Genomic DNA, 27,234 nt, shown 5'->3' with positions numbered 1-27,234 from the left:
CGGTCGCAGCAGCTGCGCAGCATCAGTGAAAAGCGCTGCTGCCCGACGTCTCTAGCTTCCCTTCCACTCGTTCGTATCCCTTCTCAGTGTCCCGCCCTCGCAAGGAAATGAAGTCAGAAGAAGGCGGGACACTGAGGGAACGAACGAGCAAAGGGAAGGCTGGGAGACGTCGGCAGCAGCGCTTTCACTGACGCTGCGCAGCTGCTGCGGCGTCGGAGGTGAATTTAAATACAAGATTTAAACCAGAGAAGAGGGCGGGCAGGTGGACATGGGAGCGGGAGGGCAGGGGAGAGAGGAGCATTGATCGATGGACATGGATGGGAGGGCAGGGCCCAGGGAGACAGGAGAAATTGCTGGACAAGGAGGGGAGGGAGGGAGGAGAATTGCTGGATATGGATTGATGGATGAGGGAAGGGAAGAGAGGAGCATCAATGGACAAAAGATGGACATGGATGGGAGGGCAGGGGCCCAGGGAGACAGGAGAAATTGCTAGACATGGAGGGGAGGGGAGGGAGGAGAATTGCTGGATATGGATGGATGGAGGAGGGAAGAGGAGAGAGGAGCATTGATGGACAAGGATGGACATGGATAGGAGGACAGGGCCCAGGGAGAGATGAGAAATTGCTGGACATGGAGGGGAGGGGAGGGAGGAGAATTGCTGGATATGGATGGATGGAGGAGGGAAGGGGAGAGAGGAGCATCAATGGACGATGGACATGGATGGGAGGGCAGGGCCCAGGGAGAGAGGAGAAATTGCTGGACATGGAGGGGAGGGCAGGGGAGAAAGAGAAGAATTGCTGGATATGGATGGATGGATGGAGGGGGGAAGCCGGGGAGAGGAGAATTGCTGGATATGGATGGATAGATGGATGGAGGGGCAGGGGAGTTGCTGGACATGGGTGGATGGAGTGGAGAAGAGGGAGAGAATTGTTGGACATTGATGGAGGGAAGGGAAGGAAGACAGGTGTAATATTTTCAATGATGCCTGGCTAGTAAAGGGGTGTGACTACTGTAGGGGCGGAGCCATAGTGATCCCGCCCTGGATGGGTAGGGGCGCCGACTAATAGGCTGCAGGAGGGCGCCAGAAACCCCTAGGACCAGCCCTACTCCGCAGCGCAGCGTCATTGAAGGAGGGCGGCGCTCCCAGTCCCGACGTCTCTAGTCTTCCCTTGTTCGATGATGTCAGAAGAAGGCGGGGCAGGTAGGCAGCGAACAAGGGAAGGCTAGAGACGTCGGGACTGGGAGCGCCGCCTCCTTCACTGACGCTGCGCTGCCGGAGGAAGGGTAAATTTAAAAGAAAAAAAAAAGGAACGGGATCTTGGGGGGGAGAAGAGGGCGGGCAGTTCCTACATGTGAGCGGGAGGCAGGGTAAGCACGCAGCGGCGGCGCCTCACAGAGGATAGCGCCCCCCTATGGCGCTTACCCCGCTTACCGCATCGGCACGGCCCTGTGCCGGAGGAAGGTAAATTTAAAAGAAAAAAAAAAGGAACGGGATCTTGGGGGGGAGAAGAGGGCGGGGCAGTTCCTACATGGAGCGGGAGGCAGGGAGAGAGGGGAATCGCTGACTTGGAGCCAGGCAGGTGTGGGGGGGGGGGGCGCCACCACTGGTAGTCTGCAGGGGGGCGCCATGAGACCCTTGGCACGGCCCTGGGTGAAGCTTACTTTTCTGCAGTGTTCTGGCAGTATAGTTTCTTTGCTGTTGGATTACCGCTGGAGTTCGAGAGTCAAGGCCTAAGAGAAGCAGGTGCAAACCTGGCTTTACTTCTATGTGCAGGCACCACCTCCTTGTGGAGAACCCTTGAAAGCTCTAGAGTTGAAAAAATATCTCATTGCAACCCTGTGATGAGGGTAAACAGTAAGGATGCAATTTTTGAAAGGATTATTGTGCACATATATCACCTCCTGTAGAGAGATATTAACAACTGTTCAGATAAGTAGCTTTAACAGGGTACTGTGAGCCTTTTTTAGTCAATATTTCTCCCCAGTAGATGGTGCATGTGCAAATACTAATAAATATACACAATAAATCCTTTCAAAATTGCTTCATTAGTGTTTACCCTCATCAAAGGGTTGCAATGAGATATTTTTTTCAACTCCATGGGTTTTGATGGAGTCAGAAATATACATACCATACATAAACCTATACATATGTGCAGTGTTGTGCTAGTTGCTCCTCAAATGTAATTAATTACAGTTACTAGTTACTCATATAGGAAAGTAATTGATTACCGATTACAGGTACCTGCTTAGAGTGACTAATTGCTTTTCCTTTACTGATAGCACATCCAAGAATACTTATTGTAAAAGCCGTACAGTACATTAAGAGGTAAAATATCCATCTTATCCACAATCCCAGTGTGAATATTGCATAACTTCATCTCTTGATGCTTATTTCAAGGAGGTTTGACCAACTCACGTCAGCTACATCCTCTGTCTTGTCATGTCATGTTGTGCTAGTTACTCTACAAAAGTAATCAATTACACAGATAATGGGAAAAAGAATAAGTAATTAACTACTTTATTAATTACTATAAGAAAGTAATTAACTACAGTAACTAATTACTAGTAACTCAATATTGCACAGCACTGCATATATGACACATTTTTAACAATGTTAACTCTTTTTTGCAGATTTTGGGTCAAAGAAAATGTTTCACAATATGGTGAATCTTGTGCCCAAGGACAGCTGAATATTGTGAAGGATACAGAATATGAAAACACGGAAAGTCCTAAAGTAAGATTTTCCAAGTATTTCCATAGTAGTAATATTCTGTAATGATGGACACCAATTCTAATTTTCATTAGCTCAGTTATTGTGATGACTTTTAGGGAGCTGGAGGAACAAGAGGAATAGGTGAACTTACTTTTTCCTTGGGATTTATTAACCACATATATGAAGAAATTCACTCAAGGCAATATACAGCAGGTATAGCTTGACATAAAGGGCATTTACATTTCTGTGCCAAATACCCATGGATAGTGAGCTTATTCTGTAAAAAAACATACACGCTTAGGTGTTCTTGTAGAATACTAACATAAACCTGCAACAATGTGCCAAAATTGAGGAGTGAACATTTATGACAGGTCTATGGTTTATGTTAATGCTAGCACCTAAATATAACATTTATGACTGTAACTTACAGTATTCTGTGCGTAGCCTGTGTAAATGGCATGCCCCTACCTTTTGAATGTCCCTCTAACAGTTATGCCATTGTTTCCCAAACTGTGCACTATGATGAACTCACAGGGGTGCCTCAGAAGGAGACACATAATAATGGCCTGCGCACGCCATTGCTATGTTTCTTGCCCACCCTCGGCATGCAGCCTCTAGCAGGGGAAGCAGCTGCGCCGTGAGAACTGACACCTCTTGGGGTGGCAAACCCCAGGCCCCGCTGCTGCTGGAGAATGAGAAGCGCTGAAGGCCACAAACAGAGCAGCTGCAGCTCCCCACTTGGGGAGAGCTTGAGGAAGAGTGGAGCATGGTGTGCAAGGAGCTGAGGTACTGGCACATCCTAAAGGCCAGGCATGGAGGAGGAGACTTGGCTGTGTGGTTTAGGGGGCGCAGTGAAAAATTTCTTGGATACTAAGGGCGCCATTAACTGAAAAAGTTTAGGAACCACCAACTTATGCACTAAGGGGCCCTTTTATTAATGTGCGGTAAAAGGGGCCCTGCGCTAGTGGCAGCGGCCATTTTTGCCGCATGCCAGAGTCCCTTTTACCTCAGCGGGTGAAAATAGTCAAAAATTAAATGGCTATATAGAAAGTTTGCATTTGCAACACAGCTATTTTGGGGGGACAGCACTTATTGCTACCCATTGAGGTAGCAGTAAAGACTCCTGCTCTAACCTGGCGGTAAACGGGCAGCATTCGATACCAGAAATGGTTCGCACTAGGGGCAGAACTACTGCCGGCACCTGTGTTGGGCCAGCATCAGTTCCAGGTTGCCGTGCAACAACCTTTTAGTAAAAGGGCCTCTAAGCATTTTTAGCGCATAATTGTAGAATAGAATATAGGAATGCTATTGCCATTTATGCACATAGATGACAGTATTCTATAAATTTAAGCATGGTAAAGGCACTTAAATTTAGGTGACCTATTAAACAATGAGGGGGAAGATTTACAATATTGTTAACTGTATAACAGTAGCAAAATGACCAAATATAAGCATTTTTAAAAAGCATGACAGCAAAACAGAAGAACAAATCCTAGCAAACCAACACAGATGATCAAACACAGTGAAGATAACAATGAAACCACACAAAGTCAGTAATGGTGTTATCACAACTTTAATCAAAACAAAGCACGACTCAACATGGGTCTGTGTTTTGGCCAACTGGCCTGCATCAGGAGTCTATGAAAACATAAGTACTCCTGTGTCCACTTATTATTCATTACAAGTAACACATTAGAAAACAAACAAACAAACAAAACTTATGACACTAAACAACAAAATTAAAGAATACATATTGCATTATAAATGCAACAAACTTCGATACAGTGGTTTTTGAAGTACAAAAAGTAGAGCAATCATAAGTGAACACAGTGGCAATATGTTTTTATCATACTTTTTAAGTATGTTGCTACTTCCCTTTATACTATATAGGGCATAAGTGCACTAATTATAAGGCCCTTTTACTAAGCCACATAGGCACCTACACTTTTGAGTTACCACCTGGTTACCACATGGCCCTTGCGGTAATTTTAATTTTGGTGCGCGTCTGCTACGCGCGTCTGAAACGTATTTTTTATTTTCTGGTGCGTGGCATTTGATGCGCGTAGACCATTACCGCCCAGTCACTGCGTGAGACCTTACCACTAGGTCAATGGCTTGTGGTAAGGTTTCAGACCCAAAATGGATGCGTGGCAAATTTTCATTTTGCTGCACGTCCATTTTTGGCAAAAAAAAGGCATTTTTTGTAGGTGCACTAAAAAATAATTGTGCGCACACTCAAAACTTTGCCTGAACCCAAGTAAAACTGAGCTTTACTGGGTCCCTAACACAAGTGGATACATACCCTTTTGGGAAGTATGAACTCCCCCTCAAATCACAAGTCAGGAACCTTGGAATACAGTTAGATTCAACACTTACTCTGATTCCCCAAATCCAAGCAACCTTCAAGAGCTGCTTCTACTATTTGCGACAGCTACACTGCCTCACTCCTTACATCGAGAAGGTGAATCTTATCCCAGTTGTCCATGCCATGGTAACATCAAGACTGGATTACTGCAATGCACTATACAATGGTCTGACTACAAAGGGCCTGCACCAGCTCCAGTTGATTCAGAATGCAGCAGCAAGACTCATAGACGGTTGCAAGCGATGTGACCACATCACACCATTTTTGCAAAAACTTCACTGGCTACCAGTACAATACAGGGCTAAATTTAAAACTCTATGTCTGATCTTCACAGCCCTAAAAGGAAATGGCCCTGAGTATCTAAAGAATAGGATGATCTTCCACACACCGCCAAGGACACTAAGGTCCTCCCAAGGACTTTCACTAACTACACCCTCTCCAAAAGACATTACACGATGTGATACCCGCAAGCGAGCCTTCTCCGGAGTAGCCCCCACACTCGAATGTTCTGCCTGAAAGGCTCCGCTTAACACAAGACTACCTCTACTTCAGGAAGCAGGTGAAAGCTTGGCTCTTCAACAAAGCCTTTAATGGAAGAAGTAACTAACTTGTTAGTCTCACTCACACAAGGATTGACTCGGGCTGCACATACCGCGTCTGAGGTGGCACGGTTTTGTTTTTCGCTGTGTTCCTCTTGGCCCAGGTAGAGGCTGTGCGCGATTACTTCCCTTTTCTTTTCTATTACGTCTTTGTACAAAAAAAAAGTAGAGTAGTTCCTTTATTTTCTTAGTTTTAGTCACTGGTTTTAAGTTTCTTTTCTTTTTGCCGCAGCTGTCTTTTGGCCACGCGGTTGGGTTTGTTCTTCCCTTTTTGTGCCTTTTTAATTGGCATAATCGCAGCCTTTGATTTTGCAAACGCCGTTTTTCCGTCCATGTCATCGAGGACTCCCAGCGGCTTCAAACGTTGTACTCAGTGCAATCGGACCATCTCGGGTACTGACCCCCATCCGTGGTGTCTCCAGTGCCTTGGGCCCGATCATCTAGCAGCTGCTTTTAAGCTGTGTCCTTTAATGAAAAAACGGGCCCAAGTGTCTCGGCAGGCTCAATGAGAAAAACGTTTTGCTGATCGGTCCGGTCCTTCAACATCGGCATCGGTACCGAGGTCAGCGGCATCGACGGAAGCATCGACTTCAAGAGCGCAGGTAATGGCTGCCGAATGACCACATTGCACTGGGAGCAGCGAGGCATCGAGTGGGTCTCCACTTGTCTCGAGGCCTACTGCTATGCAGGCCCCCCGGGACCGACCTTCGTCAGACCCAGCCCCGAGGAAGCGTGAGGATTCCACGTCCTATTTGGTACCGAGGAGTCTCGATGACGGGCATCAAGCGAAAGCTAAGAAGCACCGTCATTGATCTCCTTCCATCCGCGGTACCGAGAGCTCCAGGGAGCCGAGGGATTCGGCACCCAAGAAGCATCGGCGCCGGGAGGACCGCTACCCTCTATACAGGAGGTGCCGATGCGTCGGTCTTCTGGCAGCCTGGTACCGGCTCTTGAGCCCCCACAGATTCTGCCACCGGCTCCTGCACCAGCCCCACAGCCTTTTCCGATGGAGGCTCTTGACGAGCTCATCAGGGCCCTTCTTCCAGAACTCCTGGAGGGATTGCTGCGTCAGTCTACTACGGTGCTAGGGGTGCTTGCGCCTTCTGCACCGTCTGTTGAAGTGGCATCTGATCCTTTGCCTGTGGTGAGGTCCCCAATCTCGGTGCCGCTTGCGGCATCGGCTGCCACCCAGGTCGACCTCCCTTCGACGTCGGCGGAGGAAGCTTCGCCGCAGTCCAGGCAAGGGTCGACTTCTCAACATCCCCCTCGAGGGCATCGTTCCTCGACGTCGAGACAGGCTCGGGTTCGGACTGCTCTTAGAGAGCTTTTGTCCGATACCAAGGATGAGCGTTCGTGGGAGGAAGAGGAAGATCCCAGATACGTTTCTGAAGAAGAGTCCTATGGGGTCCCCTCTGATCCTACTCCGCCCATTGAAAGAAAGATGTCTCCGCCTGAGAGTCTCTTTTTCCTCCTTTGTTCTGGACATGTCTAAGGATATTCCCTTCCCTATGGAGGTTGTGGATGAGCCCAGGGCTGAGATGCTCGAGGTCTTGGATTATCCTTCTCCACCTACAGAGGTTGCAACGGCTCCCTTGCATAACACACTCAGGGAAGTTCTTATGCGAAACGGTTGTTCCCTCTCTCTAATCCAGTGGTCTCCAAAAAAGCTTAGTCCCAGTATAGAGTCCACGGAGAGCTGGTGATGGTGAAGTCTTAGCTACCTTATGATTCTATGGTGGTGGATTCTGCTCTCAAGAGAGCCAAGATCTCTACACAATACTAACTGTACCTGATATACTGGAATAACTATGTTAACAATACTATGTAAGCCACATTGAGCCTGCAAATAGGTGGGAAAATGTGGGATACAAATGCAATAAATAATAATAATAATAAATAGGGACTATGCCTCGGCGCCCCCGGGCAGAGAGTCTAGGACCTTGGATTCTTTTCGGAGGAAGACGTATCAGGCCACTATGCTCGCAGCCAAGATTCAGACATACCAGCTCTACACGAGCATCCACTTGCGGAACTCGGTGAGGCAACTGTCCAGTTTGGTTGAAGCACTTCCTCCGGAGCTGGCCGAACCTTTTCACCACGTGGTCAGGCAGCAGAAGGCGTGTCGAAAATTCTTCGCCAGGGGTACTTACGACACTTTTGATGTAACATCCAGAATAGCTGCTCAAGGTGTAGTGATGCGCAGACTCTCATGGCTGCGTGTCTCTGACCTGGATCATAAGATCCAGCAGCGGATGGCGGATGTTCCTTGCTGGGAGGATAACCTTTTTGGTGAAAAAGTAGAGGATGTGGTCGATCAGATCAAAAAGCACAATGATGCTATGGATTCTCTCTCCTGCCGGGCGTCTTCTACCACCTCCTCATCTAGGAGGTTTTTTTGGAGGGAAGAGGAGTGCTCAGTGCCCACAACAAAAGAGGTCAGTGCACAAGGCAGTATTTGAAATTATTAATCAGGTTGTGGAAGGAACCCACCGGTGAAATTCATCTCCACAAGTATTCAGCATTAGTCATCTTGAGCCTTATTCCTTTGCATAAGGGCAAATAAATGTTACAACATGCAAGTAGTAAATTATGCTATATTAATTTCTTCTTGTAAACTATCTGAGTATAATAAAAAAAACTTTATCATAATTGTAAAATAATAAGCTGATTGATGTCAGTTCTAGTACATCTTGTTTTGTCTAAAGTTTCAGCATCAATAGCATTTATTATCTATACACTTGCACCAAAAGCTCCTAACAATGTATCATACCAAACTCATTTTACTCTACAATTAAGGCAATTAAGAGTACTACAGTTTTTACACAGGTCTTCATATGTGTAGTGTTCACACAAGAAGAATATAAACATTTGCTAATGGTGTAAATGTCAACAATGTCTGCATTTTTGGGTCAACAATGCTGTATTGGCTGTCTCTGACTTGTGCAAGTCATATTAAACTCATTCATGGGACATGATTTCTTTCCATATTTGAGTGTTGTTGACAGTTGCCACAGGACACATCTAGTTAGCTGAACATGTGTAATTATCTTGTTGTCAGATTTCACTGATTCTTCCACTGCCAAATCAGCTTACCTTGTCTTTCGGTGGTAAGATGTAGTCGTCCACCGGGGGTAATGACAATACCCAAAGACACCATAAGGAGGAGGATTATACTGATTCTTACAAGGATCTATAAATGAAACATTTTAACAGATTAATTACTCTCTAAGATAACATTTATTCGCTGAGACATAAGTCCATTTTTCCCGCCCAGATCAGAGGATCAGGATGGTATTGTCCGCCCTTTGGGCAATAATTTCAGCAGGCTGTGGGGGCCCATTTTCTTGGGTAACCCACACCTTTACACCTACAGACAGATTAGTGGATCCAAAGTCTTTATCCCCTCGTGTGGTAAAGGTGGTGGGTGGATCCACCTTCACAATTCTGGATTGTAACACGGGTAAAATTAATAATTAAGCAATTCTATCATTAGCCTGAATTAACACATCAAGTGGACCTTGGTTATTAAGTATAACCCTTACTTCTCCTTGATAGTCTGTATCAATCACCCCTTCCAAGACCTGTATTTATTATATGAACAATTTAACCATTTGTAGAGCATATAAATTCAGCCCTGCCACTCCTGGAGTGGCCCTGTAGGGCATCATAGCTCCTGCTGTAATTCCCCAATATCCTAATTGGTCATGTTTGCTAGTCAAGACTTGTAGATTAGGGGTAACCATTCACATTAGGGGTGTTTCTGCTTCCCCAATAGGTCGATTATTACGTATCCTTAAGACCTCTACCAAATTTACTTTCCAATTCATTAATGATCCCCCTATTTTATGTATTTGATGTTTCAACCAGTGGTGTACTGGAGTTGGCTCGCACCGACTCGCAAGAGCCGGCTGTTAATTTTTTAAAGATCTTTCGAGACGGTTGTTCAGCACGTCGAGCCAGCTCCGGTAAATGAGGTAAGCATGGCAGGAGGGTGCCACAAGCCATGTTTACCCCGTTTACCTCACCTCCCACCACTGTCCTCGTTTGCCTGCGCTGCCCTGGGGGGGGGGGGGAAATCATTTTTATTACCTCCGTCGAAGCGACCGCATCATTGAAAGCCCTGCCCGTCTCTAGCCTTCCCTTCGTGAGTTCGTTCCCTCAGAGTCCCGCCTTCTGACATCATTTCCTCTTTCCACGAGGGTGGGACTCTGAGGGAACGAACTCACGAAAGGAAGGCTAGAGACGGGCAGGGCTTTCGATGATGTGGCCGCTTCAACGGAGGTAATCAGGGGAGAGAGGAGAATCGCTGGGTCTGGATGGATAGAAGGAGCAGGGGAGAGAAGAGAATTGCTGAGTATGGGTGGGTGGATGGAGGAGAGGGCAGGGGGGAGAGGAGAGTTGCTGGACATGGGTGGATGGAGGGGAGGGCAGGGCAGGGGAGAGAGGCGAGTTGCTGGACATGGGTGGATGAAGGGGAGGGCAGGGGAGAGGAGGGAAGGGAAGGGAGAGAGAAGAAATGCTGGACATGGATGGAGGGGAGGGAAGAGTGAGGAAGGACATGAGATGAGGGAAAAGGAAGAGAGGAGAGAAGCTGCACATGGATGAAGAAAATAGGCAGAAGCTGGATCCACTAGACAGTCAAGTCTGCGGAGTAGGACCCAGCTTTTACTTACGGATGTAGGGCAAGAAATGAAGAAGAAAGGCGGAACGTAAAGAAATAAATGGAAAGGAAGCCCTGGAAACAGAGTTAAGAGGACAGATAGCAGCAGAATCAGATACTGGGCCAGCATGATCAGAAAAACAAAGTCACCAGACAATAAAGGTAGAAAAAATCATTTTATTTTCATTATAGTATTTGGAATATGTCCACTTTGAGAATCAGGTGCTCAACATTAAAAGTTTATATTTATTTACTTATTTATGGCATTTTATCCCACATTAAACATGAATTAGATTGGAACCTGGGATTATTTAATTTTTTTTCCTGGAGAGAGTAATGCATTGCCCCCCCCCCCCCCCCCAGGCTCTCTCCCTGGCTATAGCCAGCTTTGCAATTTGGGGGGGGGGGCACAGAGGTGGACTGGGGAGAGAGCCTGTTAAACATTTACCAGCACACCACTGGTTTCAACAGACCATTCATTCGTTCAATTAAACCTGCTCCAATGTATATTATGGTCTGAAGCGTATTGTTGTACCAATTAGCCTTCAAAAATGGGAACCTTTGGGGGGGGGGGGGCGTGTCAAGATGGCAGTCTGAGCTGCTGGATGCCTACACAATCGGGTCTGAGCCTTTTCATTATTCAGCTTTAAAAAAGTAAAATGCTATCAAATAAACAATGCCTCACACGAAAAGGAAGGGAGTAGTGAAGAGCCTACCGTCGGCGGCTCTAACTTCTACCCCACATCAGCCTACAATCAAAAGGTTCACTCCGGGAAACCGGAGTGAGGAATTCCGCTTTGGGAGCCGGCGAAGGAGCGCTGACCCCAATAGGAATAGAAACAACTTTTTCCTCCCCGGAGGTTAACATACCACCATTTCCAGCCGCTACCAGGGGAAGGCCGACAGACCTAGAAGCGTTGGAAGGCGGCGAATCAGGTACTGAAGACGGCGGCGACCAACCTAAGATAGTGGCTGAGAAAACTTTCTCTGAACAAACTGTTCCCATGGTGGCCACTCTAGAGACTATCTGGAAAGCAATTCAGACGCTAACTAACACGGTTGCACAAGTGGTTCTGGAAAATTTGAATATCGCGACCAAACTGAACTCTTTGACGGAGGCCTTGGAAGCTTTAAAACAAGATTCAACGGTACAAAACGTCCAGGTGCAAGAGGAAATAGCTGTGCTAAAATCTACTACAGATTCCTTTATTAAAGACAAAATGTTGATTCATCGAAAGATAGAACAATTTGAAAATTATAACCGTCGCCTGAACTTACGTACCTGAAATAAGTGCAACGGAGTTATTTAAAAAATACCTTATGGATATATTACAATTTTCTCCCAGTCTTATTCCTCCGATAAACAAAATATATTATTTACCTATATCTCAAAAGATGGGAGAGCAAAAGAAAAAGGAACTTCAGGCTCAAACAACCAATCAAGCACAGGAATTGGGACTTCATGATCTTACAGCATTTTTGGAGCAATCAAGTATAGAGCAGGAGCGTATCTGCGTTGGGCCACAGGGGCCTGGGCCCCCGCAGATTTCGCCCTGGCCCCCCTCCCGCCGTACAACGTGGTGCAACGTCAGACTCCGAATCAACAGCGTACAGCATGGCCACGGACGGAGGAGGATGACGAACAAGAACTTTGAAGACCTCGGCGGCTGGCGGGGGTTGGGGTCCCCCGCCAGCTGAAGAATTATTTTTAAAAGCAGGCGGAAGCGGACCTTGGCTGGCAGGGGTTGGGGTCCCCCGCCAGCAAAGGTAAACAACGTCAGCGGGGGAGGGTTGGCGGCGGGAAAGGAGGTGGAGAGAGTCGTTGGTGGCAGGGGGGGCTCTGGCAATGGCGGGGGGGGGGGGGGCTAAAATGTGCCCCCTCCCTCTGGCACTGGCCTCCCCTACTGCCAGAGTCCACATACGCCCCTGGAGGTAACTGACAGACGCGCATTATTGGTTTCTTTTATATTTGAACAAGACTTGAACTCTATTTTAAAACTATACTTAAGTAAACTATACTTTAAAAATGTACTAAAACCATTTTATGGTGATAGGATATGGATTTACCCTGATGTTGTAAAATCCACACAAGACCGAAGGCGAGCTTTTTTGGCTCTAAGAGAAGAGACTAGATCTTTGGGAGTGAAATTTCTACTTGCATATCCATGCAAGTGTTTAATACGTTATTTAGATAACAAATAAATACTTATTTTTTGAGCCAGAGCAACTGAAATCTTTTATTGATTTAAAAAAGCTAACCAAATAGGACCAAGTTTATGAGAAGATCTGTTAATGATATAGTTAACATTTAGAAAAAACCAAGGATCAGATAAAGCCTATTTGTTGTTATTAATTATGGAAATGTAAACTCCTCATGATATGTCATTCCCCCATGCTGTTAAAATTGGTGGTCTAAGAAAGAATTGACACATTTGTTTAAAATACAATGAGGGAAAATTTTGTTTTCTTTTTTTTTTCCCTTAATCTATTTTTCCTTTCTGAGTTTCTATGTACAAGATTTATGGCTTGTAAATGTTTTCAAATAAATAAATAAAAATGGGAACCATTATCAATTCTAAAGTTTTAAAAGTGTTGCCTGCAAGGACGTACAATTACATATCTAAAATAATTATCTACTGCTGTGCACACATATTTACATCCTTGCAAACTAGGTAAAGGTCCTATCTAATCCATCTACCAAATTTGTTCAGGTAATTTTCCACTTTTTAAATTACTCCTTAGACATGTGGGGAACAGATCACCTCGTCTGGTATTAACAGCCCAGACATTCAACAATAACAGTTTGAATAACATCCGTAATTAAACTAATACCACGATCTGTTGCCCACCTGTAAGTGGCCTTTCTTCCCAGATGTTCACATTTTTGGTGCACCCATTTCACCAAACCTGAGCAATTATCTGGCTCTTCCACAGTTTTCCACCTCGAGGGGTGTGATTTTACGTTTATTCATCTGCAACTGCGCTGTAGAGACGTTCGAAAGTATGAGCATCTACATAAATAACAAGATTAGTATTTTATACAATTCCAAATATCTTGCCACAATTCTCTGCCCCACAAATCTTTGATATTAATTTTCCAGTTATTTTTGTACCATGTGGCTAATTCATGTGCCACGGACCATGAATTGATTATATATATATATATATATATATATATATATATATATATATATATATATATATATATATATACACACACACACACATATATGTCTGACTTAATAGACCTACCACCCAGAAACGCTAAAAGATCATCCCGAACTTTCCTCAACCTCCACTTCCCTAATTGCAAAGGCATAAAATACAAAATGCTGCACGCATCAACCTTTTCTTATATGAGCACGCAATTCTGGAATAAACTACCACGAAACCTGAAAACGAACTATGAACCAACCGACTTCTGCAAACTATTAAAGACTCATCTCTTTGAAAAAGTCTATCGAAAAGATCAAAACACATGAAATCCACACACACTGTTAACAATGCATCAATACATTCTCTTCTGTACTATTATCCCCCGTAACTTTAACACATTTAAACCTTAATTTTACAGGTAAAAAAAATATTAAGCTCGAACGTTCTCTTGCTAATGTTCTGTTGCCCTATCAGTATCCGTTGTTCTTCTATTGTTCAGTCGTTCTTCTCCATTGTTTTATTCCCCTTAACAATACCTGGACCTTGTTTTAACTTAACTCCTCACAATGTAACCATAATTGTGTTGTAACAAATTGTACTTCCATCATTACAATGTATTGTAAGCCACACTGAGCCCGCAAATAGGTGGGAAAATGTGGGATACAAATGCAATAACATAAATAAATAAATATACACATATGTATGGCATTGCCCTAAATTCTGTTTGGTTCTAGCCTGTTTCTGGAAGGGCTGACACTTTTTCATGCAGTAAGGGAATTCCCCCAATCCCTGATTTTGTTCTTTCCTGAATATACCACTTCCATTTAATTCCAATAAGTTTTTGAGGGCCATTGCATTATTGGTATTTCAGTTCTCAGGACAGCTACATGTCCTATAGTTAATAGTTTTCTCTCAAAACAAGTATTTTTCCTTTTCTAGTTCTAAAAAACCTACGGCTCTAAAACCCCAGTGTTACCCGATTCCTTTATTTTTGCCAAAGGCTCTAATTAGCATAATTTTCATTCCCAGAGACACTTAATTCTACTTCTAATTGCACTGCCCACAGATCCAAAACAATCTGTGTCTGCTCAAAAGCCTGTTTATTTTAAAAAACCCTGTTGCTCTTTTTCCTTTACTCAAGGTCATCCCTGATAGGCACTGCTTGCAATTAACACATTCCTATGTCTGACAGTTTAAAAGTCTCCCTGCCTGAGATGGTCCTTGGATCTTATAAGATTTATCTCCTATCCCTTTTCCTCTAAATGTGCAATTAATAACTCCAAATGAATCTAAACATATTTTTAAATCATACTGCGTCATACTTACAATGGCATGACATGCTGAGTTATCATTTTAACTACGTAAATCACACATCATTCCAACTGTGTCACACTTTACAACGGTACGCTCAGTTATCATTTTAACTGTAAATCACACACTTAAACATTCCAATTCTGTACCTTTCCCATGCTGTTTATCCCGTCTCTAACGGGTTTTCAGATAAGCAATACTGTTACATAGTGACATAGTAAATGACGGCAGATAAAGACCCGAACGGTCCATCCAGTCTACCCAACAAGATAAACTCATTTTTACATAGTAATTCCCTCTCCTTTTTCCGTTTTAACATTTTGCCTGCAGCAAACTTCAGCAAAAGGCAACAATTCCTTTAAACCGCAATCCTATTCCTCCCACTCAGTGGCTATAATAACATATAGTACCTCAACTCTCCCCTGCATTCCTCCTAAAAAGGTGTCATTCTAAGTATGAATCCCATCCCTCGTCGCCAAGATGAACTGCTATGGATTTATAGCCTGCCTTACTGACACAGGCTACCCAATAATTACTGTGGATTCTTTTGGATTCGTATCAAGTAAATGAGAGCTTTATTAGAGGAGCTAAATTCTACAATGATTAGGATATATACAATGGTTAGCTATATACACACAATCATTACATCATTGGTCTCTACATCTAAGCAATGCTAAGAGTTCTTAGTCCAGGAAAAGAAGTAAACAATCTTTACACTTATATATAAACAACATCATTGGTCCTTACATCATCCAGGCTCTTATCATCAGCTGGGGGGGGGGGGGGCTGTAAGGGAGCTATGCATGTGGGAGCTGTTTCTGAAGTCCACCACACTGACCCCTAGGGTGCCCAGTTGGTGTCCTGGCATGTAAGTGCACTACAAATGCTGGCTTCTCCCACGACCAAATGCCTTGGATGTCGCCGGGTTGGAGATGGCCAACATTTTTTTCCATTATCGCTGAAAAACAAAACCGGCCATCTCAAACCCAGCGACATCCAAGGCATTTGGCCGGTCTAAACCGTATTATCGAAAAAAAAAGATGGCCGGCCATCTTTTTGATAATACGGTCCCGGCCAGCTGTTGCGCCACCGCCAAAATAGATTGCCGGCGATCTATTTTGCCGGCGCCGTTCGATTATTCCCCTCTTTAAAGACCTGGCTTTTTCTTTAGGCCGTCCCTTCATTTCCTTCCTGTGCTCTGTGTTCTGATGTTTACCAAGCATTTTTACCTTTAGCCTTCTGTCTCCCGCCCTTTCACCAGTGTATTCTGGTTATTTATTGTTGTGCTACAATGCTTTTGAACTCTTCATGTATCTGTGTTTCTCCAAGGACAAGCAGGGCCAGGAATCGGCATTTTGCAAGCAAAATAAAAACAAAGGTTTGCCAGAGTCTTCTGGTGCGCGTGCAGCGTGCATGCACGGACTGATTTCCCACCCGTCGCGCGAGCACGTCTCGTCAGTTTTTCTCTCTCTGCGTTGAGGTGCGGTAGTTTTTTCTGCGTTCCTCTCAGGCCCAGGAAGAGTCTTCTAGTTGTATTTTTCTTTATTTTATTATCATCGTGTTTAAAAAAAAAAAAAAAAAATAGGGTCCCATAGTTCTGTTTAGTTTAGCCCCTTTTTAAAGTTTTCTTTCTTTTTCGATGCGGCCGTTTTTTGGCCAAGCGTTCGGGTTATTTACTTCTTTTTTTTCCTTTTATCAGGCACAATCACGTCCTTTAATTTCGCTGAAGCCGTTTTTCCTTCCATGTCATCGAGGACACCCAGCGGCTTCAAACATTGTACTCGGTGCAACTGGACCACCTCAGATACCGATACCCACACCAGGTGTATCCAGTGCCTTGGGCCCGACTATAGCCCAGCCGCTTGTAGTCTGTGTCTTCGTATGAAGAAACGGACCCAAGCATCTCGAGAAGCCCAACAAGAGAAGCTTTTTGGGGCTCGGTCCGGTTCTTCGACAACGACATCGGTACCGAGGTCGATGACGTCGACATCAAGGGAAGCATCGACGCCAGGAACGGAGATAATGGCTCCTGAAAGACCAACTCGCGCTGGGAGCAGTGAGGCATCATCAAGTGGGTCTCCACTTGCCTCGAGGCCTCCTGTTATGCAGGCCCCCCAGGACAGGCCTTTGTCGGACCTGGCCCCAAGGAGATGTGAGAATTCCACGTCTTCCTCATCAGTACCGAGGAGTCTCGATGACGGGCGTCAAGCGAAGGCGAAGAAACACTGTCACCGTTCTCCTTCAACACACGGTGCCGGGAGCTCCGGGGCATCAAGAGAGTTGGCACCCGAGAAGTGTCGGCGCCGAGAGGATCACTCCCCCTCTATACAGGAGGTGCTGATGCGTCGGTCTTCTGGCAGCCTGGTAACTGCTCCCGAGCCTCGACAGATTCTGACACCGGCTTCTTTACTGACCCTGTAGCCTTGTCCAATGGTGGCTCTCGATGAGCGCATCAGATCCCTGCTTCCAGAGCTTCTGGAAGGATTGCTGCGTCTGCTTTGGTGTCGGGGGTGCTTGTGCCTTCCATACTGTCTGCTTCTGCGGCATCTGGTCCTTCACCTGTGGTGAGGTTCCGGGCCTTGGTGCCGCCTGCAGCATCGGTGTCAGCTGCCACCCAGGTCGACTCCCCTTCGACGTCGATGGAGGAAGCTTCACCGCAGTCCAGGCGGACGTCGACTTCTCGGCAACGCCAGAGGACGTCGTTCCTCTGCGTCGAGGCAGGCTCAGTTTCGGACTGCTCTGAGGGAAGTCTTGTCCGATACTGAAGATGAGCGTTCCTGGGAGGAAGAGGAAGATCCCAGGTACTTTTCTTCTGGCGAGTCCTATGGGATTCCCTCTGAACCTTCCCCTCCACCAGAAAGACTCTCCGGTGGAGAAAGTTTCCTATCCTTTACCTCCTTTGTCAGGGAAATGGCTGCGGCTATTCCTTTCCCTATGGAGGTTGAGGATGAGCCAGGGGCATAGCCAGACAGCCAATTTTTGGTGGGCCTGAGTCCAAGGTGGGTGGGCATGGAATTCATGCCCTCCCCCCCATCCCTAGCCCCCCTCTGCTCTGCTCTTCATCCCTCCCTCCACCTGCAAGCCCACAATATTAAATACCTGAGCAGGAGGGGATCTACAAGCCCCGCCAGCTGAAGATTTCCTCCTGCTCAGTCAGCACTCTTCCAAACAAGCCAGCAGCACTTTCCTTGAGCTGATGCCACGGCCAGCAGACTGTGCATGCATGAAAACTAAGAATGTGGAGGGGCTGGTGTTGGTTTCAGCTCGAGGCAAGTGCTGCCAGCTACCGTTTGAAAGAGCACTGGCTGCCTGAGAAGGAGGAAATCTTCAGCTGATGGGGTTTGAGGACCTCTGCAAGCCATAGCAAGAGTGCACAATTTTGGGTGGGCCAGAGTCCAAATAGGGTGGGCCCTGGCCCACCCAGGCCCACCCATGGCTACGCCACTAGGATGAGCCCAGGGCTGAGATGTTCGAGGTCCTGGATTATCCTTCTCCGCCTAGAGAGGCTGCAACGGCTCCTTTGCATAATGTACTGAAGGAAGTCCTAATGCGAAACTGGTCGTTCCCTCTGTCTAATCCCGTGATCCCGAAAAAAGCTGAATCCCAATATCGGATCCACGGTGAACCTGGATTGATGAAGTCTCAGCTACCTCACAATTCTACGGTGGTGGACTCCACCCTCAAAAGAGCCAAGAGCACTAGGGACTTCCAGCTGCGGATGGCGGATGTTCCTTGCCGGGGGGATAACCTTTTTGGTGAGAAAGTAGAGGATGTAGTTGACCATTCAAGAAGCATAATGATGCTATGGATTCTCTCTCCTGCTGGGCGTCTTCTGCTACTACCTCCTCATCTAGGAGGTTTTTTTGGGGGGGAAGAGGAGTGCTTCCTAGGCGTAGGTACACTCCTGCTCCTCGACAACCTGCCCAGGCTCAACCCCAGCGCGCTCATATCCGTCAACGGCGTGTGCCTAAGGCCCATGTGTCTCCCCAGCAAAAGCAAGGGACGGGCTTTTGACTGGCTCCAGTTCAGCCTAGCCTCAGTAAAAGTGTCCGTACCGGACGACTTGCCGGTTGGGGGGAGGTTGATGTTTCTTCACCAAAGGTCGCCTCTCATAACCTCTGACCGGTGAGTTCTTCAAATAGTCCGGTTAGGATACACCCTCAATCTGGAATCCAAACCTGCAAATTGCGCACCAGGAGCTCATTCTTACAGTTCCCAACACAAGCAGGTACTTGCAGAGGAACTCTCCACCCTTCTATAGGCCAATGAGGTCAAACCGATTCCACCAGGGGAAGCAGGGCTGGGATTCTATTCTAGGTACTTCCTTGTGCAAAAGAAAACAGGGGGGATGTGTCCCATCCTAGACCCAAGGGCCCTGAACAAAGTTTTAGTCCGAGAAAGGTTCAGGATGGTTTCCCATGATTCAAGAAAATGATTGGCTATGCTTTCTGGACTTAAAGGATGCTTACACACACATCTTGATACTTCCAGCTCACAGGAGGTATCTTCGGTTTCGGCTAGGGACACAGCACTTTCAGTACTGTGTACTGCCCTTTGGCCTGGTGTCTCTGCCCAGAGTCTTCACAAAGTGCCTGGTGGTAGTTGCAGCATCGCTACGCAGACTAGAAGTGCATGTGTTCCCTTATCTCGACGATTGGCTGGTGAAGAGCACCTCGAAGGCAGGTGCCCTACAGTCCATGTGGATGACTATTCAGGTGCTAGAGCTACTGGGGTTCGTGATAAATTATTCCAAGTCCCATCTCACCCCAGTTCAAATGGAGCTCTGTTCAACACAAAGACAGTTCGTGCTTATTTTCCCGAGGAAAGGATAGACAACCTCCTGTCCCTAGTGTCCATAGTGCGAGTGTCTCAACAGATCACGGCTCGGCGGATGTTGAGACTCCTGGGGCATATGGCCTCCACCGTTCATTTAACTCCCATGGCACGACTACACTTGAGACCAGCTCAATGGACCCTAGCTTCCCAGTGGTGTCAATCTGCAGGGGATCTAGAGGATGTGATCCATCTGTCCTCCTTCAGAATTCCCTTCAGTGGTGGACGATTTGATCCAATTTGACCTTGGGACGCCCATTCCAAATTCCTCTACCACAAAAAGCGCTGACAACGGATGCATCCCTCCTGGGGTGGGGGGCTCATGTAGATGGGCTTCACACTCAAGGAGCTTGGTCCTTTCAGGAAAAAGGTCTTCAGATCAACCTCCTGGAATTACGAGCGATCTGCAACACTCTAAAGGCTTTCAGAGATCGACTGTCCAACCAAATCATTTTGATTCAGACAGACAATCAGGTTGCCATGTACTACACCAATAAGCAGGGGGCACCGGATCTCACCCTCTGTGTCAGGAAGCCATCCAGATGTGGCTTTGGGCACGCCGTCACGGCACGTTTCTCCAAGCCACTTATCTGGCAGGTATAAACAACAGTCTGGACGACAGGTTGAGCAGGATTATGCAGCCTCACAAGTGGTCACTGAACATGGGTGTAGTCTGCAAGATCTTCCAAGTGTGGGGCACCCCCTCGGTGGATATTTTTGCCACTCAGATCAATCACAAGGTCCCTCAGTTCTGTTCCAGGCTTCAGGCCCACGACAGATTAGCGTTGGATGCCTTTCTCCTGCATTGGGGGACAGACTTTCTGTACGCGTATCCTCCCATACCTCTGGTGGGGAAGACTTTGTTGAAACTCAAGCAAGACTGCAGAACCATGATCCCGATTGCACCCTTCTGGCCGCGTCAGATTTGGTTCCCTCTTCTTCTGGAGTTGTCCTCCGAGGAACCGTAGAGATTGGGGTGTATTCCAACCCTCATCACTCAGAACGAGGGGTCGCTTCTACATCCCCAACCTCCAATCTCTGGCTCTAACGGCCTGGATGTTGAGAGCTTAGAATTTGCCTCCTTGGGTCTTTCAGAGGGTGTCGCCAATGTCTTGTTTGCTTCCAGAAAAGATTCCACAAAGAGCTGTTACTCTTTCAAATGGAGGAGGTTTGACGTCTGGTGTGACAGTAAGGCCCTAGATCCTTTTTCTTGTCCTACACAGACCCTGCTTGAATACCTTCTACACTTATCAGAGTCTGGTCTCAAAACCAACTCAGTAAGGGTTCATCTTAGTGCGATTAGTGCCTATCATCGCTGTGTAGAGGGAAAGCCTATCACTGGACAGCCTTTAGTTGTTCGCTTCATGAGAGGTTTGCTTTTGTCAAAGCCCCCTGTCAAACCTCCACCAGTGTGATGGGATCTCAACGTCACTCTCACCCAGCTAATGAAAGCTCCTTTTAAGCCACTGAATTCCTGCCATCTGAAGTACTTAACCTGAAAGGTCTCTTTCTTGGTGACTGTTACGTCAGCTCATAGAGTCAGTGAGCTTCAGGCCCTGGTAGTGCATGCACCTTATATCAAGTTTCATCACAACAGAGTAGTCCTCCACATGCACCCTAAGTTTCTGCCAAAGGTGGTGTCGGAGTTCCATCTGAATCAGTCTATTGTCTTGCCAACATTCTTTCCCCGTCCTCATACCTGCCCTGGCGAAAGCAGTTTGCATCCTTGGACTGCAGGAGAGCATTAGCCTTTTACGTGGAGCACACAAAGCTCTTCAGACAGTCCACTCAGTTGTTTATTTCTTTTGATCCCAATAGGAGGGGAGTCGCCGTCGGAAAAAGCATCATCTCCAATTGGCTAGCAGATTGCATTTCCTTTACTTATGCCCAAGCTGAGCTGGCTCTAGAGGGCCATGTCACGGCTCATAATGTTAGAGCCATGGCGGCGTCAGCTGCTCATTTGAAGTCAGCTTCCATTGAAGAGATTTGCAAGGCTGCAACGTGGTCATCAGTCCACACATTCACATCTCACTACTGCCTTCAGCAGGATACCCGACACGACAGTGCTGCAGAATCTGTTTGGGGTTTAGAATCCAACTCCACCCCCCTAGACCCATTTTTGTTCTGTTCCAGGCTGCACTCTCAGTTAGTTGTTTATGGTTTCAGGTCAATCTATGTTATGTCCTCGCCGTTGCGAGGCCCAATTGACCAATGTTCATTGTTTTGAGTGACCTCGGTTGCTAGGGATACCCCACATGTGAGAACAAGCAGCCTGCTTGTCCTCGGAGAAAGTGAAGATACATACCTGTAGCAGGTATTCTCCGAGTACAGCAGGCTGATTGTTCTCACAAACCTGCCCACCTCCCCTTTAGAGTTGTTATTTATTTCTTTTTATGCTTTTTGATTTAACTGAAGAGACGTGCTCACGTGATGGGCGGGAAATCAGTCTGCGCATGTGCAGTGCGCGCTGCATGCGCGCCAGAAGACTCTGGCAAAAGTTTGTTTTTATTTTGCTTGCAAAATGCCGGTTCTTGGGTCGACGCAGACGTCGACTCACATGTGACAAACAGCATCAGCTTCTCAAGGATAATATTGAGAAGTTTAGGGAGAATGTTAAGAAATCCAAATTAAAGAAATTTACACATTTATGAAAAGGATTACTTAAATAATAAAGTTTACCCGTGGGTATTCACACAAGATAGTGATCCTATTAAATCTAGTGCATCAAGGAAGCAAGCCCAATTCACGGATTCATCATCCTCCTCCAGCAGCAGTGACAGTTCTTCTAGCAGAGAAGATAGTTTTTTAGAACGGAGACCCACAAGGAGAGGCAGAGGCAGCAAAAGAAATCGCGGGGGGCAATCCAACAGACAAAATCAGTGGTGATAAATTTGTCACACAAAGTTCCGAGTCCTTGGGAAGAGTCAGTCCTTTCTAGGGGTTTGTCCTTTTTACCATCTTTACAATTTAATAAATTTTAATCTATAGTGGATCTGGAAAAATTTGCTAGAAAATTGCATTTGAGAACATTTTTTTTAAATGTGGAAAGTATTCCGGATAGAACAATCATCAAACCTAAATCCATTTGGATCCCACCCACACCAGTAGACCCAGAAGTGGCAATGTTTAAACAACTGGTCTACAAAGACATTGAACAATTCGCAAAAGAAAGCAGTTTAAAAAGGAGATATAACCTCTCCAAAGAGGAATCATTGGCTTTAAAGAACTTGCAGAGTGATACTGATATTATAATTAAAAAAGCTGACAAAGGGGGAGCGATAGTTTTAATGAATAAAAGTGATTACCTTGAAGAAGCTTATTGCCAACTCAATGATACAGCATCATACAAGAGAATTCCTTTGAATCCCACAAAGTGTCTACAGTCTTTGATATTAAGAATCACAACTAAAGCAGTCAACGAAGGATTCATCACCATGAAGGATAAACAATTCCTTTTGCGCTATAACCCTAAAATACCCATGATGTATTTTTTTTACCTAAAGTCCATAAAACTTTAACTAAACCACCAGGAAGACCGATTCTATCAGGAAAGGAGTCAGTGCTGGAACCGTTATCTAGTTTTGTGGACATGTTTTTGAAACCTGAAGTCTCTAAAAGTGCATCTTTTATCATGAACAGTACACATTTCTTACAGAAATTAGAAGACATCAATGTAGAGGGTGACATCCTGATGATCACACTTGATGTAAGTTCGTTATATACATCTATACCACAAGATGAAGCCATGTCAACGATTAAATCTACATTAGACCTAAGTGAAAGGCCGCATTTGATAACCACAGATTTTCTAATGACCATAGCAAGGATAGCGCTCAAGGAGAATTACTTCATGTTTGACGGTAAATTTTTTCTCCAGACCAGTGGAGTAGCGATGGGGGCCACTTTTGCCCTCTCTATCGCTAACCTCTTCATGACTAATTTTGAAGCTGAATGGATTTATTGTTCACCATTTAAGGAATTGATGATCTGTTGGTGGAGATTCATAGATGACATTTTTATGCTCTGGAAGGGCTCACTGAAAGAATTGTCTGCCTTTATGAGTTGGATCAACAGTTGTCATCCTAGCATTCAGTTCACTGAACAACACTCTTATACTGTCATCCATTACTTAGATGTTGAAGTCACGCTATCTAACCAGCAATTTGTAACAAAAGTCTTTAAAAAAGAAACTGATAGGAATACTTTCCTTCACAACACTTGCTGTCACCCGCATTCATTGAAAAATATTCTTCCTTTTTCACAGATGTTAAGATTAAGAAGAATATGCAAGGAATCATCTAGCTTTAAAGCCCAAGCCAAGATCTTAAGTGCAGATCTTAGTGAGCGAGAGGCTATCCACAAAACATCTTGTGCCATGCATACAAAAGAGCAAAATATAATAATAGGGATCTTCTACTTCATCACCCAATAGTAAGAGAACAGGAGGAAAATATGTTGACAATGGTCATGAAATTCACAGAATCAAACCCCTTTATCGCACGCATCATCAGAAACAGATGGGAAATATTACAGACAAATGCAATTTTTCAAAACAAATCATTGCGTATAGCCTTTTCTAGAGACAACAACTTGAAAGACATATTAAGTCCAGTGGAAATGAAAGCTGCACAGAAAACGAGGACAGTAACAGGGCATTACAGGTGCGGTACCTGTTCAATATGTCGCTATACTTTACAAACAAAGATTTTCTAACAAAGTCACAGATAAGACGTTCATTCTCAAGTATTTCACCAACTGCCTATCTGAATACGTTATTTATTCTATAACGTGTCCGTGTCAAAAGGTTTATATAGGGATGACCAAGAGGGCTCTGAGAACCAGGTTGTCAGAACATAAATCCAACATCAAACATAAGGTCATGAAAGAGCCACTTGTGGAGCATTGCATAGTAATGGGACATGTTTTTGATGATTTGAAATGCTGTGCGATCGACAAGGTGGAGTCATCTAACAGAGGTGGCAATAGAAAGTTGTTGTTAAAAAGAAAGGAAGTGCAATGGATTTTTGAATTAAATTCGGTTGAACCGTGGGGCCTTAAAAGCTCAATTGACTGGCATGTTTTCTTTTGAAGCATCCATTCCTGTGTTATTTCACCTTTAAGAAGTTGTACAAGGAGGAGTATATATATTTGAGGACTGTGGACGTGTGACGTCGCAGACACCATTTTGAACTTTTTTTCTGTGACTAGAGGCAAGTGTAACAAGGGTTGTTGCTTTAGCCAGGACAACTTCATTTTCTTGTGAATTTCATCAGTATGTTGTCTTCCAGATTTCGGATACCTACCAGCAGGTTCCTGATGAAGCCGTGATTGCGTGAAACGGTGGCCCCGTCAAACCTTAAGTCATATGCTGGACTCGCAATCTTGGAATTCCTGAGCTAAGCTAAGTGTCTGTTTGAGATATAGAGGAAGTCTTAGCCAAGTATTTACGGAATTTGCAAAGTGTAATGGATAGGAATATTTTGCCCTATGATAGAATCTGAGCACTGGATACATTGTGACTAACTCAGTAACAGTGTTCAAAACCTGAGACAAAGTGTCCAAGGTTTCTGAGGGCTTTTTCTCCTAACCTATAAGTGTTCAAGTAGTACTAGAGCTTTTTGTGAATTAATGAATGAAGCTAAAGCCTGTATTATTTGTATTAGATTACTAATAGCTTTAGCTGCTGCTTAATTTACGCTTTAGTTGCTAGGGATACCCCACATGTGAGAACAAACAGCCTGCTTGTCCTCGGAGAAAGTGAAGATACTTACCTGTAGCAGGTATTCTCCGAGGACAGCAGGCTGATTGTTCTCACAAACCTGCCCACCTCCCCTTTGGAGTTATTTATTTCTTTTTATGCTTTTTGATTTAACTGAAGAGACGTGCTCACGTGATGGGCGGGAAATCAGTCTGCGCATGCGCAGTGCGCGCTGCATGCGCACCAGAAGACTCTGGCAAAATTTTGTTTTTATTTTGCTTGCAAAATGCCGATTCCTGGGTCAACGCGGACGTCGACTCATATGTGAGAACAATCAGCCTGCTGTCCTCGGAGAATACCTGCTACAAGTAAGTATCTTCGCTGTCTTGTAGTGTCTTTTTGTTTCTGTTTCACGCAAATTTTATTGTAAGCTGACATGAGGTCTTTGGCAATATGACAGTATAACAACAACAGTATAACACTTCTGCAGCAAGTTACAACAGAGGTCTGCCTGATGCTGCCTGTTGATAACCCCAAATAGTTCTACATCCACAGTCTTTCAGCAATATGCAGTGAACGTGGAACTACCTTCTCCCTGTTCTCTTTCTTCTTCTTACTCTCTTCTGCCATTTCTTCTAATCACTACTGCCTCCTTTTGTTCTCTCTCTTTCTCTGAATTTCTGTCTAGCCATTTGAACATCCCTCTACTTAAATCTATGTAATCTAATTTTGTAGAAATACACAGTTGTGATTTAAAAAAAAAGTTCTTCCCAGAATGAAAGTCCTGGAAACCACTTCTGTAATACAATTTTATTTTTCCTTCTCAGGAGCCATCACGTATTACTACAGAGTTCAATGAATGCCAGGTATATTGTTGGAATAAAATCAAAATTACTCCACATAGGCAAGAAAAGAAAGGACACAATGAAAATCACACCAAATTAATTCCAATGACTAAAGGAGCAAAAAGAAATAATCCAAAATCTGATGGATGGATTCAGTCCACAGGGGTGGATATCAGTTCTAAATGTTATAAATACTCACTAAGCCCTCCAAAGAAGAGAGGCACAAAACTAGAGCAAATAAGAAAATCTGAATATAAAGAAACAATTACTCCAATGCAAAAATTAATGTCCCTGGTAAAGGAATGGGATATGTTGAACCCTCAGACACATATGATCCATCAAATGCCCACAACCAGCTCTGATTTTCAGGGTAACTTTCCCTACAAAGTACTCAATGAGAAGGAGAAACTGAGTGAAGCCAACATTTTATCCTGGAAAACAGGAAAAGCAACACAAGAAGAAAATAAGCACAGAGCTCAAGCGTCAGCTAATACCCAGGAACATTTTTTTAAATGGTATAATCCAGGTACTAAGCAAGGTCCTGCTGTTAATACCAACTCATTCTCTGTAGAGGAAGAATATCCAACAAAGGAAGTAGCAGAACTGAAAAACTGGCATGATCAGGAGAGAAGAGAGATATACAAACATCTTTTCTGTACATTCACCAGTAATCTGCTGCTAAATGGTAAGAATGCGTATAGAAATTCAATACTGGAGTCAGATTGAACTACACAATACAGGCTAAAATATATGATGACAACAGAGGAGCTTGTGCTTGTTTAGTCCCCTTGCTCCTGCTGTGTCACATCTCCTCAACCTGGCCACAACAGAAACAAAAATCTAGCACATTCTGGTCTTTATTTTAGAAGACCTATTTGTGATTTACATGTGTAAATACTGGTATTTACATTTGTATATTGAATAAACGTTGAAAACCCAGTTTTAGAAAACAGATTTATACATGTAGATCTGCAATATGTGTATATAGCAAGGGAAAGAAGGGGGGGAGGTGGGTGTGGGATGACAGTCGAGGAGGGAGGGGTAGGATTGGGGG

The 27,234-nt window shown here is 45.0% G+C and overlaps 1 protein-coding gene across 1 annotated transcript in view; it reads left to right on the top strand.

The window, feature by feature from the left end:
- Positions 1 to 27,234, top strand: part of KCTD19 (potassium channel tetramerization domain containing 19) — a 580,310-nt gene that overhangs the window by 422,489 nt on the left and 130,587 nt on the right. Inside the window, exons 11-13 of the mRNA XM_030205019.1 lie at positions 2,632 to 2,734; positions 23,293 to 23,343; positions 26,163 to 26,865. Coding sequence (XP_030060879.1) covers positions 2,632 to 2,734; positions 23,293 to 23,343; positions 26,163 to 26,865 — 857 coding nt within the window. The remainder of the gene's footprint in view (positions 1 to 2,631; positions 2,735 to 23,292; positions 23,344 to 26,162; positions 26,866 to 27,234) is intronic.

Source organism: Microcaecilia unicolor, chromosome 5, assembly GCF_901765095.1.
Source record: "Microcaecilia unicolor chromosome 5, aMicUni1.1, whole genome shotgun sequence".
NCBI lineage: Eukaryota > Metazoa > Chordata > Amphibia > Gymnophiona > Siphonopidae > Microcaecilia > Microcaecilia unicolor.
Note: the sequence above shows the minus strand (reverse complement) of the source record. Positions and strands in the feature narration are given on the sequence as shown.